The sequence below is a fragment of the Leptosomus discolor genome, chromosome 12, assembly GCF_034619465.1.
Source record: "Leptosomus discolor isolate bLepDis1 chromosome 12, bLepDis1.hap2, whole genome shotgun sequence".
Taxonomy (NCBI): domain Eukaryota; kingdom Metazoa; phylum Chordata; class Aves; order Leptosomiformes; family Leptosomidae; genus Leptosomus; species Leptosomus discolor.
In genome coordinates, this window is record NC_141402.1 from 13687507 (window position 1) to 13702755 (window position 15249).

A 15249-nucleotide genomic window follows, 5' to 3' on the forward strand; every position below is an offset into this window, starting at 1 on the left:
ATTTCGAAGCTGGCCAAAGGTATGGGCAAAGATGATTTGAAGTACAGGGCTCCTTCATTCTAATTCTGTACCTTCACCAGACTGTTCTCTTAAAAACAAACACCTTTTTTTTTTTATGGAGGAAGTGATGATGCCCACCAGATGCATAACTGAATGCTTATTTAGTCTTCTATTAGTAGACTGGCAGTGTGCTCCGGTATTTTATAGTCATTAGAATATAGTGTCAGAATTAGCGTCTTTCCAGTGTTCAGTTCAGACCTGCTAAAGACTTCAGGGTAAGACCTATGCATACAGGATATTTATGTGTGGGAATTTTATTAAGGATGAAAGTTTTGTTTGCATGGGGAAATCCTGTTTCTTTTTAAAAAATCATTCCTATATGAGTTTCTCACTTTTAAAAGAACCAGTTGGTATTTGTACTTGACTATACCTTGATGATGATCCCATAAAATAAATTGCTGTCCTGTATTAGCTTTCTGGTGATGCTATTTATGATCTAGAGTCCTTTCTGCTCTCATTGTCAGTTGTTTTCCACTTGACGAGTTCTACCTATTCCCCTTCTAACTTCTACATTTTATTAGAGTTTTTTTCCTCAAGCAATCCCAAAATGCCTTGAATGAAAGAACAAGAAAGACCTGGTACCTAGCTGCAGTAAGAAGTTACTTGATATGAATTAGTATGAATATGTACCTCGTTGCACCATGGAAATGGCTGTGCAGTACTGTGTGAGGTGGTTAGGGATTTAGGTAGCCTTGTAGTAATATAAATCTGTTCAGGTTTTTCATCAGGATTTTCCTGATGAAAATTAAGGAATGACTTCTCTGGCCTGGAATGGGCCAGAATATATGACAAAGTGAAAGAGTGGTCCCCTGTCTTCAGTGTGTGTCGTACCTGAAATTGTCTATCTAAATCCTCATTGCGATAACTCTGTTGCCTGGAAAGCTGCGTGAAAATGTCCTTTTAGGATACCATTGAGCATTGTGTTCACAATCTGAAAAGTGTCAGTATGTGCAAGCCATGGAGGTGAAAGATAAATAATGATGCTGTCATATGTTTTAATTAACTGGATATGCAGCAGCATTATAGTTTGCAAATTATGATGATCAAGATGAGAATCTGCCCATATTTAATCTGCACACTTGTGTCATAGAATCATAGCATGTATTGGGTTGGAAGGGACCGCTAGAGGTCATTTAGTCCAACCGCCCTACAATAAGCAGGGACATCTCTAACTCAGAGTCCCATTCAGCCTGACCTTGAATGTCTCCAGAGGTGGGGCTTCCACTACCTCTCTGGGCAACCTGTGCCAGTGATCCACCACCCTCATATTAAAGAGCTTTTTCCTAATGTCCAACCTAAATCTACCCTTTTCCAGCTTAAAGCCATTGCCCCTCATCCAATTGCTACAAACCCTTGTGAACAATTCTTCCCCTGCCTTCTTACAGGTCCCTGTCAGGTATTGGAAGGTTGCTGTAAGGTCCTCCCCAGAGCCTTCTCTTCTCCAGGCTGAACAACCCCAGCTCTCTCAGCCTGTCCTCATAGGAGAGGTGCTCCAGCCCTCTGATCATTTTCATGGCTCTCCTATGGACACGCTCCAACAGGTCCACGTCCTTCTTGTGTGGGGGCTCCAGAGCTGGACGCAGTACCCCACGTGAGGTCTCACCAGGGCAGAGCAGAGGGGCAGAATCCCCTCTCTCGATCTGCTGGCCACACTGCTTTTGATGTGGCCCAGGGTGCGACTGGCCTTCTGGGCTGCAATTGCTCACTGGCGGCTCATGTCCAGCTTTTCACCCACCAGTACCCCCAAGTCTTTTTCCAGAGGGCTGCTCTCTAGCATATCTCCTCCCAGCCTGTATTGATACCAGCAGTTGCCCCGGCCAGGTGCAGGTCCCTGCACTTGGCCTTGTTCAACCTCATGAGGTTCAGCTGGGCCCACCTCTCCAGCCTGTCCAGGTCCCTCTGGATGGCCTCCTGTCCCTCTGGCATGCCGACTGCACCACCCAGCTTGGTGTCATCAGTGAACTTGCTGAGGGTGTGCTCAGTGCCACTGTCAATAGCATTAATGAGTGTTGTTCATTCTCAATGTCATCCTTCCAGTTCTTCTAAAGCTGTATGCTTAGAGGAGGTTAAACTTTGTTTATATTACTTTGTTTACCTATGAAACCTATCACAGCTAAAAGCTAAATGGAAAAAAAGCTATTGACTCTGTAAAAACCAACTAACCAACCAAAACCCTGCAAAACAAAAAAACAGACCCACACCCCAAGTTGCAGGGTTGGTGAGGAAGTTGCACAGTTGATGATTGATCATGCATGTGACTGAACAATGTTATACATTCAAAGAGAGACAGTCTGATTGCTCAAAACTAAGATGCAGACAGAGATTCAAGGAGGCAGCTTAGGTAGAATATTACCAAATACGTAGAAGGACTGAAAAGTATATTTATTTTTTAGTTTCAATCGTTTTCTCCAGTAGACAGAGAGGATGAACTATAACTAGCCATTGACCTCGTGCCGAAAGAGGAGCACAGATCCAGCAGTTATAAGCTAAAATAGTATTCCATGTGTGCAAGGGCACTAATAGTTTTTGATACCTTCAAGATTGATAGCTGTAATGAATAAAAGTTGTTCGAAAGTCAACAGTAGACTTAAGCCAGCTCGTACATGGTATTGAACAAGGGAAAACTGGCTGTCTTCCTGGAGGGTTAGAACTCAAGTTGGGTTTATATAAGTCGAGCTGAACTTGCATTTCCCTTCTTATCTATTAAATGTTTTTGAGGTTTCAGGTTCATTTAGGGCCTAATGCCAACCTTTTCCAGGTTCATGGAAAGACTCCCACTAGGAGTGCATAAGAAACACTGCAAGAAGGAATAAAATCTACCCATGTTTTAATACTGGTTTTGATGATGATGGCTGTGTGTGCATGAGACTGTATTAAACTGGTGAGTAAGTACTTCTTCAAATTGTCTTGTGCACCTTTTTTTATATGTTCTGGTCATATCACTGGACATTTTATAAACCTTTATCAGTTCTTCTACCTGTGACATTTTCTAAATGAGCATTGTTATCTCTCAGTAAGTGGTTAATTAATCCTTTGATCATACCACACATTGTTTCAAGCCACAAAAAAGACATGCTAATGTTCTAAACCCAGAGTTAGATACAGGAAAAAAAAAAAAGGCAACAAAAAATCCCCAAAAACCCCAAACCAGCAGCTCAGAGCCGGAGGCTGCAAAGTTCTGATAGCTACCTGTAGTGTGTCAAGTTTCTGCAGTCAGGTCAGTGAAAATGCCCTAAGTCTGGATCTATTCTGAAAGCCAAAAATATATCCTAGAGTAGACAGAAACCATTAAATCCACCTATATCTCTTAATATATTCCCTATATATTGCTAAATATAGTGCATATACTAGCTGGTCATATTCACCTGTCAACTGCACGATTTTTTTTTCCTGGAAATGCCCTGACTTCTCAAACCTGTTTGAGACAAAAAAATACCTAAATAATCTGCTTGACTTCACAGAGTAAGCTAAATTTTGTTATTAATTATATGTTTGTTTGTACACACATCGGTGCACATGCTGTCTCATGTAACTCTGTATGCACCTGTGTCTGTGCTTCTCTCTTTAAGGGGTTGTAGGGCATGGACACACATCCCAGGTCTATATACGGGCTTGGATGTACGTGAGCTAAAAGTGTTACTGGAGGGCTGCACGCTGAGAGCGCCTCGCTTCTGGGTATGACTCCATCAGTTATGCAGTGCCTGTAAAAACTGGGTTGAAAGGACAACCACAGAAATTGGCCTTTGGTAAAACAGTGCTGTCTGTCTGAGAAGAAACAGGTCACCTTGTAATAGTCTGCTGACAAGGGAGTTCATGAAAGTGAACAGCTGCTGCTTTGTAAGTGCTAGTGTCCACGCTGCTTTAATAGTGGTTTCATGGTTTCACATCCAGAAGTACAGAGATGATCAGGCCCTTGCAAAATTCTTGGTGTTAAAAGAAACATAGCCCTGTTAGATGTTTGTTAACCACAAAGCGAAGTATTTTTGAGTGCATCTGCTGATGCCATATCTGTGATTTATCTCCATGCCGCAGATGCTACTCTGTAACCTGGGACAGGCAGGGTGAAAGACTTCGCACACTATCGCCTCGTCTCTAACACTGGCTTGGCCCCGTAATCTGAGAGTTAGATCAGAGCTGATGAAAGCCTGAACTCCTCATCGCTCTGCTTCCTTTCTTGAAGATGGTCACGTTTGTGCGTAGAGGGTAAATAAGCAACCGGTTTCAAGAGATAAAAGATTGGTGGTTTCCAAGAGACAAAGTCTTTTCTGACTGCTAGAGTTAAAGAAATTCCAGTGTTCTGCTGTCTGTCTCTCCTTCAGAGGAAAAAGGTGTTATACTGCATTCGTTAGGGCAGATACAATGGTGGATGTTTTTCTGCTACCCAATACGCAACTGGTGAAATCAGCACGGGACTGTGTGCTCAGCAAAGTGTTCCAGAGTGGCTGATGCTACTGGTTAAAGCATTCACCTGTCTTGGACTTTTAAGTCCTTGAGTGACTATGTGGAAGCTAAGATATTTTTAATTTTTTACTGTGAGGCAGAGAAGCAAGGCTGGCTAAGTAACATGCTCTTCCACTTGTTATGTTACACTAAAGCAGCTTGGCTACAACCCAGTGAAGAGTAAAAGACTGTTCTGTGCAGTCTAGTAAGCATTTTGGGATTAGCACGTACACTGGATAGCCCACATTCAGTTTGCCTCATTTAAATGTCCATGTTTAGAGCCTTCACCTGCTCAACAGTTGAAATAACTAAATGTTTTGCACAGTAACTTGATTTGCATGGGTTATAAATTGCTCCCTGAAGGTGTCTAGTGTCTTTCCACTGACAACAGAGCTTTGAGGCGCAGGTGGGCCTTAGTTTGTCTGAAACAAAGCTCTCTTAACTTAGCTATCTGATACATCTCTCTACTAGTAATTTATCTAATGCTTCTCATTGTAATGTTGGTTTCAGCTGCCCAGTAGTTTGATATTAACTGGTTGGGTGAACAGTTTACGTGCTTAGCATCTGTATCAAAGTGAATACTTTTTTGGGAAAATGTAGTAATAGTGATCACAGAAAAGTGATATTAAGAGTGATGAGTTTGTTTTGGACATGTGAAAATTGTAATGTTTGCTTTGAAAAAATACACCAGTGTGGGTGCTTTGAAATTTTATCTTCTGAGTCAGGGTTGTGCCTTTGATTTTCCCTGTGAAATTCACACCAGTTACATTCTAAATACTTGGGGAAAAAAAATCGCAGCTCTCGCACGAGTAGCGGAAGCTTTCTGAGGCTTGACAGTTAAATTTCCCCAGGATGATTTTCTCATAGAGGAAATTCAAGTTTGAGGCAGAGTCTGTCCTTGCAACTGTTTTTTGAAACTGTTGAACTACCAAGGACTCGTCTGCTGTCAAGAAGTGAAAGGAGGCAGTAACTGAGAATCTGTGCTTTACTTCTGGCTAAAGAGAGGGGAGGTAGCTGTTAAAAAGCAAAAAACATAACCAAATGGTAAACTTTTTCCATTTTCCTGGTGCCTCACTCCCTCCTTACGCTTCAGAAGGCGAGGAGGAAGCCACTAGTACTGAAGCAAAAACAGGGTAAGAGGCGAGTGTTGGAAGGAAACAAACAGCAGGCTGATGCCAGAGGAGGATCATGTATTTTTTTTAATCTCTTAATTTTGCACCTTCTGTTCCTTAGGTGCAATTGATCTAGTCTCAGAAGGGAAAAAGTGATGCCAGTGTGACAGGGTCGGTCTCTCAGCTGTGGTGCTCCGCTGGCCCAGCTGTACTAGTGGGGCTTGTGGGCATCTTCTCCTAGTGCCACAGATACAGATGAGAAGCAGCAATATCTGACTGAATGTCTTTTGTTTTGCTTGGGATAATGTGTATTTGTGGGTATGAAGGTGTCTCATGCTTCAACCTGGAAAGAACACAACAATAGATTTCAATAATTTTTCTGGGTGTGAAAAAACCCAAATAATTAGTAAGACTGAAATGGATCCACAGGCGTGAAAACCCACAAAAGCAGGTAGTGCAGTGACTGGCACTTGATGCCGTTCTTATGTCAGCCTTCCTTTTCTCTAGTAGTACAAGCAAAGAGATTTGGCGAACTATTTACCCTAAGTTTATCTTCCTGTCACTTAGGCACACAAACTTTCACCTTTAATCCTTATTAGGTTCTCTTCAGTTGTGTTTGTTTAGGGAAAATGCAGAAATGCGCTAGTCTTTGCTTTGGTGCCCTCCTGTGGTGTCGGCCGAGGTATGCTTTTAACAAGTCGCCTGCTATAAAGGGATGTAATAAGTGTTAATTGTTAACGCTCAAGGTGTATTCAGACCCTTAACCATCCCATGCAACTCGTTGTTTGCTTTGAACTGGTGCTTCTATGTATGTTAAGACTTTTCATCCAGAGACCCGTAGCTACCTCCGTGTAACTGAACCCATTTATATTCATGTCGTCATGGGTATTGGTCTTAAGCAATTGTGGGAATATTGCAGATAGAAGGGCTGGACACTTGGGGAACATTTATGATGTGTTTCAAATGACTGGCTCATCTTTGCGTTCCCATGCCTTGTCTGCACACCTTCCTTCTGTTTAAGAACAGCCAAAGTTGGAGATACAAGGTAAAATAAGAAAATTGTAGAGAAAAATAAGAAGATTGTAGATAAAAATCAGAAACGTCCACATATTTATACTTTGTTTAGGTAAAAATATATTCTCATATGTGTGTTTGTGTTGATATGTGATAATCTCTATCCTATAACTTTGATTCATTATCACTTATTAATTAGATTTTTGTACCTAATTGCCTACGACCTCTCCATGATTTTGTAATGTGTTTACAATATCATTTGTCTATGTGTGTGTTGCGCTTACATGTGCTGTGTTTTGAAGCAATCATTGGGTAGTCTAGCTTTTAATGTCAACCTTGACACATTTTTGCTTTCTTGAGTACTCAGCCTTTCAAAAGATTTACCCAGTGAAGTTCTCACTCATGTGAAAAAAGATACAGGCTCTGGATGACTTCAGCTGCGCCGTGCTGCTTGCAGCCACTGATGTCCTGTTCTGGTATTTCTTCTCCTTGAGTTCAGTTTTATTCATTACGTCAATTCTTTTTTGGGTTGTTTTTCTGAGGCGAAAAATCTGATTAGCTGTTGTAGAGATCTGTAACGGGGGGATGATTTAGTGGATTTTGCAGTGAGTTTCTGTCAAGTGCAAAGGATTGGTGTTGCTTGTCTCGACAGAATTGTGAAAAAAACCCCTAACAATAGCTCTGTGTTTAGTAAGTGAATGTTTTAAGTCTTCATCGCTATTGTCATGTTTTGAAAAGAAACACACAGTTGTTTGGGAACTGGAAGCTGTCTGTGCCCTAGTGTGCAGGGGATAGCACCCAGTTTGTGTCTTAAATGTTTTGCTTCCCAAATGTGTTACATTCCTTCAAGGCAAGTGGTGGTGGGCAGAGCTGAAGCTGCTCAGAGAAGGGGCTTGAAGGCAGAGGCTGCGGGGCTGGGCAGGCTTGCTCCCTGGCTGGGCAGAGAGGCTTTCTGGGGGCTACAGGCAGTTGGGCTGAGTTTGCTGCAACTCCCTGGCTCTCCCACATCTAACCTTGGGGGCCAGGACCCCCTCCCTAAGGACTCACTCAGGCAGGGGGGATGGGGGAACAAACCCTTGTATTCCCACACTCTCTCTGATAGTTGCTTTGAAATTTTGTTTTATTTAAAAATGGAATCCATCCTAGGTTGTGTTTCAGATGCCAAATGTCAGATTTTATTTATGTGAGGCCTTTTGGGGATTGGTTCTAAAAGACAACGTGGGCAGAGCCTGTTAAGCTGTGGCTTAGTTGGGATTTCTCTTTTCAGTTTATTAGAATTTGGAACAGCAAAAAGGCAAATATTTGAAACGTGTTGGGGGGGTTGTGTGGAGGTGATTCAGCCATAGTAGCCTTACAATGGGAAAGGGCAAGGCATGCTGTTTTCCTGAGGGGCTAGGAAACAGCAAGTCTTAGAGGTAGGCTAAAGCTAATGTGATGGTGTGGTTTCATTTGATAATGTCCACCCCAAAACCTCAGTGTCTGAAGAGAAATAAACTATCCAGCACGAAGCATGATCACTCAAAAGTTCCCAGCTGTGTTTTAAGATAATCCAATACCAATGACATTCCTGTGTGTACAGATAATTTGTAATGGCATAATTATCTGTCCTCCCTCTGGGTTCTTACTAGACTGCATTACATTTGTTTAATTTATTTTTTCTTTTAATTTACAGCTTCCTCATTGTGCTGATATGCCTTATCTTCAGCGTGCTTTCTACAATTGAACAGTATGCAGCTCTGGCTACAGGGACGTTATTTTGGATGGTACGTATGTGGACGTTAATGTGATTGATGCATGTGTGCTCTTAATGTGCAAACTCTGATCTCTGGAGCTAACACCACATGAGCAGGATGTTCCTTATGGTTTAATTGACAAGAGGCCTTTCTGCTTTTCCGTGATGAGTTTGTAAAGCCACGGAAGCACCAAAAGTCATGGTAGCACAAACCGCAAGTCTTACCCTATATGGCCCATACTGACGGCATCTGTGTTGTGTCCAACACACATGGCTGTTCTAATTAAGCTTGAATCCCTCATATTGCTCAGGTAAATCCATTTTTCAGCCATACTGAAGACCTAACACCTGACTATGGGGTGGGGGGTGGAAGGTAAGTGGAAGTCCTTTATTTTAGTTGATGTCAGATCCAGTTTTCTTTCACAAGTGGAAAACTCATGTGTTTTCATTGACTTTAGAGTTCAAGACAACTTGCTCTACCTGTCTTACCCACTTTCCCTGCAGCAGAGAAAACAGTTACCTTTTGTTTGTAGTATACTAGTGCTGCAACAGATAAGTATCAAGAAATTTTCCAAGAGTATCACTGTCCTGCCAGTTTAGATTTCATTGAAGAGCCTTAGTTTTGAAGCTGGAGAAGCATCATTTTAAACATACAAACAATTTATAAATTTCTTGTACCTCAGTGGTGGCGTACCCCCTGCTGATGTTGATTTCTCTGTATTTGTAAATAAATGACCATTGTGTTGTGAAAGCACTGTCACTGTACTGAAAATGCTAACGAGCTGTTTAAACATTTGTTCAAAATAGTTCTTATAGCAGTGCACCAATAGTATCATTATGTATACTATCATTATTAATATGAAAATGTTCACTTAAACCCCCTGTCAATTATAATAAATTTTGTCAATTTATCTACTCAATAAGCTAAGGTTTTATACCTTGGATCAATGCTGTAAGAATATAGTATTTTAAATTTAGTGTCAATCACACTATTTCTATTTAAGTTATCTTCATGACTGGTATATTATTTTTAAGTAACTTTTAAGATATTTGAACTCCTAGGTGTAACATAGTTAGTTGCCAGCTGAGAGAGATTATACATGTATTTCTGCATCCAGTACCTTTTCTGTTTTGTGGTTTTCTTTTTGTATAGATCTAAGCTTGTTTGGTTTTGTTTGTTTGTTTTTCATTCATAACTAGTACTGATGGGTACTTCTGCCAATTTCCATGATGAATTTCACTTGTGGTAATATCTCACTCATCTTTGCAGTATATCGTAATATTTTACATGTCTGTTGTTTCAGTGAAATAACTTACAGTGGCAACATAACCAGTGATGGTTTATTTCCCCACTCCCATGAAATCATGGAACTCATTTTGTGTGTTCATACCATTTACACTATGTGTGGTCGGTAGGTGTGTAATGCAGTCGGTGTGATGCACGCAACACATTCAGGACTACGATGTATGTCATATCCAGTGTGTATTTGGTCCAGTGTTCATGATATTCTGTATTATCTTGCTTTCAAAGTAGCATGAATCAGTGTTCCTGTTCTAGATCGTGAGAGAAACTATGATTAATTTTTAACATTGAAATCCTGCTGTCATGGTTTCTTGGGAATTCAGCAATTACCTGTTTGTTCAGTATTGGTATATTCTGATACCCTTTTCTTAAAGGATGAACTGTGGTAATTTTCAAGAAATTTAAGGGAATTACAGTGATCCGTCAGTCCAAAGCCATAGATGGGCCAATGAGCTTGCTGCTCTATCTAGTTTTGGTGAGACTTTCAAAGGAGTTGTGGCACCTTGCAGCACAAATATAAATGTCAGAATCTTGTTCCTCTTAGTGTCTACCCAGTAAAATTTCCTACTCTGTTCTTATTTTAAGATTTTGCTTTCTCTCTATCATTACAAGTTGTCAAAATTAAGTGTAACTGAATTCTTAGGGGAGAGTTAATCACAGATGACTGGTTGAAGAGAAACTGTGAAATACAAAGAAAGAAGTAAAAGAAAGTGTAAGAGTGTACAGGGATTAAAAAACAAACCAGGAGAGAACACAGTGCAAGCTTCCCACCCAAATGGTGATGTAAGGAGACTTGTTAAAGCTGAGGAGAGCACTCTTTCTGCTGCTTTGCAGGAATTCATGTCTCTCTTGTGTTTGTAGAGGGACTTTGTTCTACCGTAATGATAATTTTAATTTGGAGCCAGCCGATAGGTAACATTGTCATTGTAGGTGAGCAAAGAAGGGCAAACAAGTTGATTCACAAACTTGTAATACTGAGTGAGAGAGACCTTAAAGGAGCAGCACTGTAGCAACAACCTACCAGGAGGAGTATGGGAATCTTGAATAAGCCTTTTCTGCTTGGCCTTAACTGAAACAGTGAGGAGGAGTGAACCTTCGCCATGTGGAATTTGAGGTTTATGAAACTTTAAGTCATTCTGTGAAATTTGAGTTATTCCGCCCGAGTATGTACTCTGTGAGATTAAAGTAATTAAAGTAACACTCAGAGACCTACACTTTCTTTTGAAGATTAGAAAACCGAGTCCACCTTTCCCTATGTACATTACAGAGGGAAAATTACTGAAGCTTTGTCAGGAGCAGATTGCCTTTTTTTTTAGACGTAATTTCCTATATAGGGTAGAATCCTCTCTATAAATGAGTTATGCTTTGCAGTGCATCGAATATAAGGCTGAGATAGTTAGTGGTACCAAATGTGTAGTGTCATGCTTTGAAATTTTACCTACTTGAGATTTGTGAGCGACTTGTATTTTGGCAGGGGGAGGCTTTGACCAGGCGGACATAGGTCTGGAAATGCAAGAACTGACTATGGTCATTCTGAATGTCTGGAAATGAGTGCTCAGAGTTAGCATGTGGGTATGTGAGCTGAACACACAGAGCAAGTCTGATCAGATGAGCTTGCTGCCTGGGCACTGTAAATCTGATTCATCTTGAGAATGAGATGGAATAACTGTAAAAGCACCTGTGTGTTATCTGCAAACTACTGTTGTTATGGAATCCCTTCCACAGCCCGCTCGTGAGTTGCATGGCACTGAAGATGCATGTTGGGAAAAGTACACTGCCTGACTGAAAAACTATTGGAACAAGTCCCTTGAAAACACTCGCCATTAAGAGCTATACATCTTTATTTCCTACACATAGCCAAAGTATTCTGCTCCAACCCTGTGAAAGATCTAAGCACCTATACAACTTCAGCAGATAGTCTTTTTGAAACCAGAGAGACTGGTCACGTTAAAGTTGCAGATGGAAGCTGTGTGCCCTTTTTCATGAACAAGAATTTCATGCTTTAATAATATAGTCATGCCAGATATTACAATTATATGAAAATAAGGACTAAAGAGCTTGCTGAGATTATACGTATGTATTATTTCCTTTTTATTCTGGAGCTGCTTGTCTTGTATCACCTCCCACTACCAGAGGAGAAAATAGATGTTATCAATAATTTTAAAGCATTTAAAATGCTTCTGTTTTTCATAACAATAAGAAAAATGCAAGCTTAACATTAGAAAAATAAACAAGGGAAAGTTTATATGTGTTCCAAGTGGTGTTGCAGTTTTAGACAAAAAGCTTATAATTAGCTGTTGAATCTTTCTCTACTTGTCACCACACTTCACAAGGCAAAGAGCCTTGATGAAAGCTACACCTAAATGCAGTTGTAATGGGAGATTAGGAGAGAATTGGCCTTTTGTTAGTTTCCAGAATGCAGTGAAAACTGTTTAAATTTGCATGTGTTTATTTTACCTTTTTTCACTAGATGGTGCTGTTGGAGGGGTTTGACTCCACTTACTCGTTGGCACTTGCCCAGCGTGAGCTGGACTCTGAGCCAAGACACTGAAAGGATCATCAGTTTGAAGGGTATATGTACACTTGGCCCATTTAAAATACTGGTGCGGGAGAGCTTTTGCCATGACTCATAAAGAAAATGTGGTATATCTGTGTAAAAATTGATTTTGAGACTACAATATTTAAACTATGGAAAAAAGTAATTCAGAGATGTATGTTCCCAGAGAGGCCGTATTTTTCTTTTATTTTCATAAGCAAGGATTTTATGGTGCCAGAACACAGCAGAATGCTGTTATCTCAGCATGATCTAACAAAATCCAAGTGCCTGATCCAAGGGGATTAAATATTCTGCTGAACCAAGGGATATTTAGTGTGCCTGAAAAAGCTATTTTCTGGTAGGAATCTCATTTCAATATTGATTCCAGAAAAAAAAAAAGGGTATGTTTTTATGATGAAAGTAGAAGCTCTTTCCAGCTTTCTGTTTTCCGAGTTCCTTTTTTACTTTAACATACTTCATACTGAAGAGATTAAACAAATTTTAAACATTAAAGACACTATCAGTTAAGATAAAAGGTGATAGTTTTGTGTGGTTAACATTTACGTGTTGGCATTGGAATTATTCCTACAATTGAGAGAAAGTGGCACAGAGTCTAGGCCTACGAGAAATCTAGATTTTAATTCTTTTTTTAATATAATCTTTTGTTTTGAGTATAATCCTTGGGTTTTGTTTGCTGGAGTGTTTGTGGGTCTTGTGAGAAAGAAAGAGAAAAATACCTACAGCTTTTGATTCTGAAGGTGGTCTTCGCAGAGAACAAATGGTTCAAATAGTTTGAAGTGGTTCCAGCATTTTTTTTTCCTGATTATCTTCCTTGGGTAAGAAGGCCAAGTCAGAGACTTACAATGTGAACACTGGTGAATTTTCAACCTTTTGAAAAATTAAATGGGATTAATGTCTCTAAAGGATGCCTGGTGATAGCTCTGCAGACTGATCTAGTCTACAGACTCTCTCTAAAGAACAACTGTAGCTGAGAAAGTGAAAAATTTGTCTTTGCAGCCTCAGCAACGTCCCCTGTTCTGACCCAGAGTGAGGTCAGCTGGTGTAGAAGACCGTGTATGTGATGGATTTGTGCTCTTTAATCCTTTTCCTTTGCTGGACCTGCAGATAAACCTGTCCAGGGAATCTCTCACTGCAGCATTTCCTTTCTGTCGCTCCATTGATAGCTGAAGTTGAGAATCCCAGCTTTCACTTAAACTCACCTCTCTTCATTTTTAGTTTGTAGTAAAAAGGCCAAACGTGAGTGATTCGAAGGCTCAGGAAACATGAATAGAAATGAAAATCGCCTTCTCCCCTTTTTATTAGGTGACAGTATAGTTAGTGAGTGGAACAAGGAGCTTCCTCTGAATCTGAACCCAGGTGTTTCTCAGTGTGCTTCAGTCTGTGGTTCTGATGTTTTTAGCTGAGCTGTGCTGGCAGATAACGTGAGTGCTTCTGATCTGCTTCATTGCAAAATCAGCTGCATTGGTTTGAAATGCTGCTGGTAGTGACATCTTAACTTGTTCCAGCTGTCCACAAAGCAATCCCTTGTCAACTCCCCTGGTCTGTGTAGGAGAATTATGGGTTTAAAGAAAATGTGACGTTAAAGGGATTTAATTAATTTGGTTCAGAAGGTTGTGTGAACGTGCTTTTAGTCCAGATTAAATTCTGCTTTATGTCCATTCTGAACAGATCCGAGGGAGCCAAATCAGATGCTTCTAAAGTGGAAATAAGGTTGTCTGTTAGGGACAGCTGAACCAATTTAATGAAATGGGCTTTAAAAAACTAAAAGCCCTGTTGTTATTGTTTGGTGTAGATGAAGTCTGAGCTGAAGAGGAATGCCAGGAAGGGATGAAGAGGTGATATGGCACGAAAGTATGCTAAGACCAGTAAGGGAAAGATGAGCTGCTCTTTGTTTTTACATGAGCTGAAAGTCAAACGCTGGCAGCAGGGAGCTATAGTTTCCCCTAAAATTCTGTAGGGGGCAGCATTGGACCACGCTGTGCCCCATCTGGGGTGGCTGAATTCAGACTTGGATGGTGTCCTGAAGGAGATAAAAATAGCTTTTGGAAGAAGTGAACTATTAATAAAGAGATGTTTTTACACATGGGCTTGAGGAATTTTATAAGAGTAATCAATAAAAAGATAATTCTGGGAGAGGGGGGTGAAAGAAAAGAGCTGCGTAAATGTTGCTGCCAGAGACAACTCTGGCCACTTTGTGGTTGTACCCACAAAATCCACGCATTCGGCCTACCTGATTTCTCATCATGTCGATGGCTTTTAGAAAAAAGTGAAAACAATTAAAGCTTTCAGTAAATGAATTGGACAAGTATTTGCATGGAGGAGAAGGAAAAAGATACTAAACTTCTTAACACCCTGAAAGATTCCCAGTATGTTATGTCCTTCCAGGTGTGCTCTTGCTGTTGTCTTAGATGTTTCCTTTTCAGTGGGGAAAAAAGGAAGTTTTTACTTCTTTTGGTTAAACTTCTCTAAAGTTACCACCAAAAATGACTTTTAGATGTATATGATAAGAATAAGCAGTGATTTTTATAGAAAAGAAAACTCCTTTTATTTGTATTGCAGATGTTTCTTCTAGCAGGTTCAAAAGTTCTGGGTTTGAATTCTTATTTTAGTCAGCTACACTGGAGTGTGTATTTGATAAAGATAAGCTTGGATGCAGAGAATGGATTACTTCCATTTCTGCCTTTTCTAAGAACTATGAAAATCCCTCTTCTTGGACTTCTGTCTCTGGAGTTCTAAGGTGGCATACTTAAAACTGTCATTTAAAATAAAGTGCAACTATGTCTCTGTGAGTAAAGGAATGGGAATTTAGCATTTAACCCCGCAGTACATTGGGATGAGATGGCTGTGAAGCACCAAGCATTTGTTGGGGCTCAAACACTAAAGACTAAGACAGGCTCTGGGAAGAGTGACCTTCCTCGAGCTCACGGTGGAACTGGCGACAGATTGCAGGCCAGCACGGACCACTGGTGCTGGATTGGTGCCGTCTGCTGGCTGCTTGGTGGCCCGTATGATCTGACATGGTGATCCCCCT

At 40.5% G+C, this 15249-nt stretch overlaps 1 protein-coding gene across 3 annotated transcripts in view; it reads left to right on the forward strand.

The window, feature by feature from the left end:
- The window catches only part of KCNQ1 (potassium voltage-gated channel subfamily Q member 1), a 359122-nt gene that overhangs the window by 41519 nt on the left and 302354 nt on the right, over positions 1–15249 (forward strand). For all 3 annotated transcript variants that reach the window (XM_086472063.1, XM_086472061.1, XM_086472062.1), the window contains exon 2: positions 8299–8389. In XM_086472063.1, coding sequence (XP_086328189.1) covers positions 8299–8389 — 91 coding nt within the window. The remainder of the gene's footprint in view (positions 1–8298; positions 8390–15249) is intronic.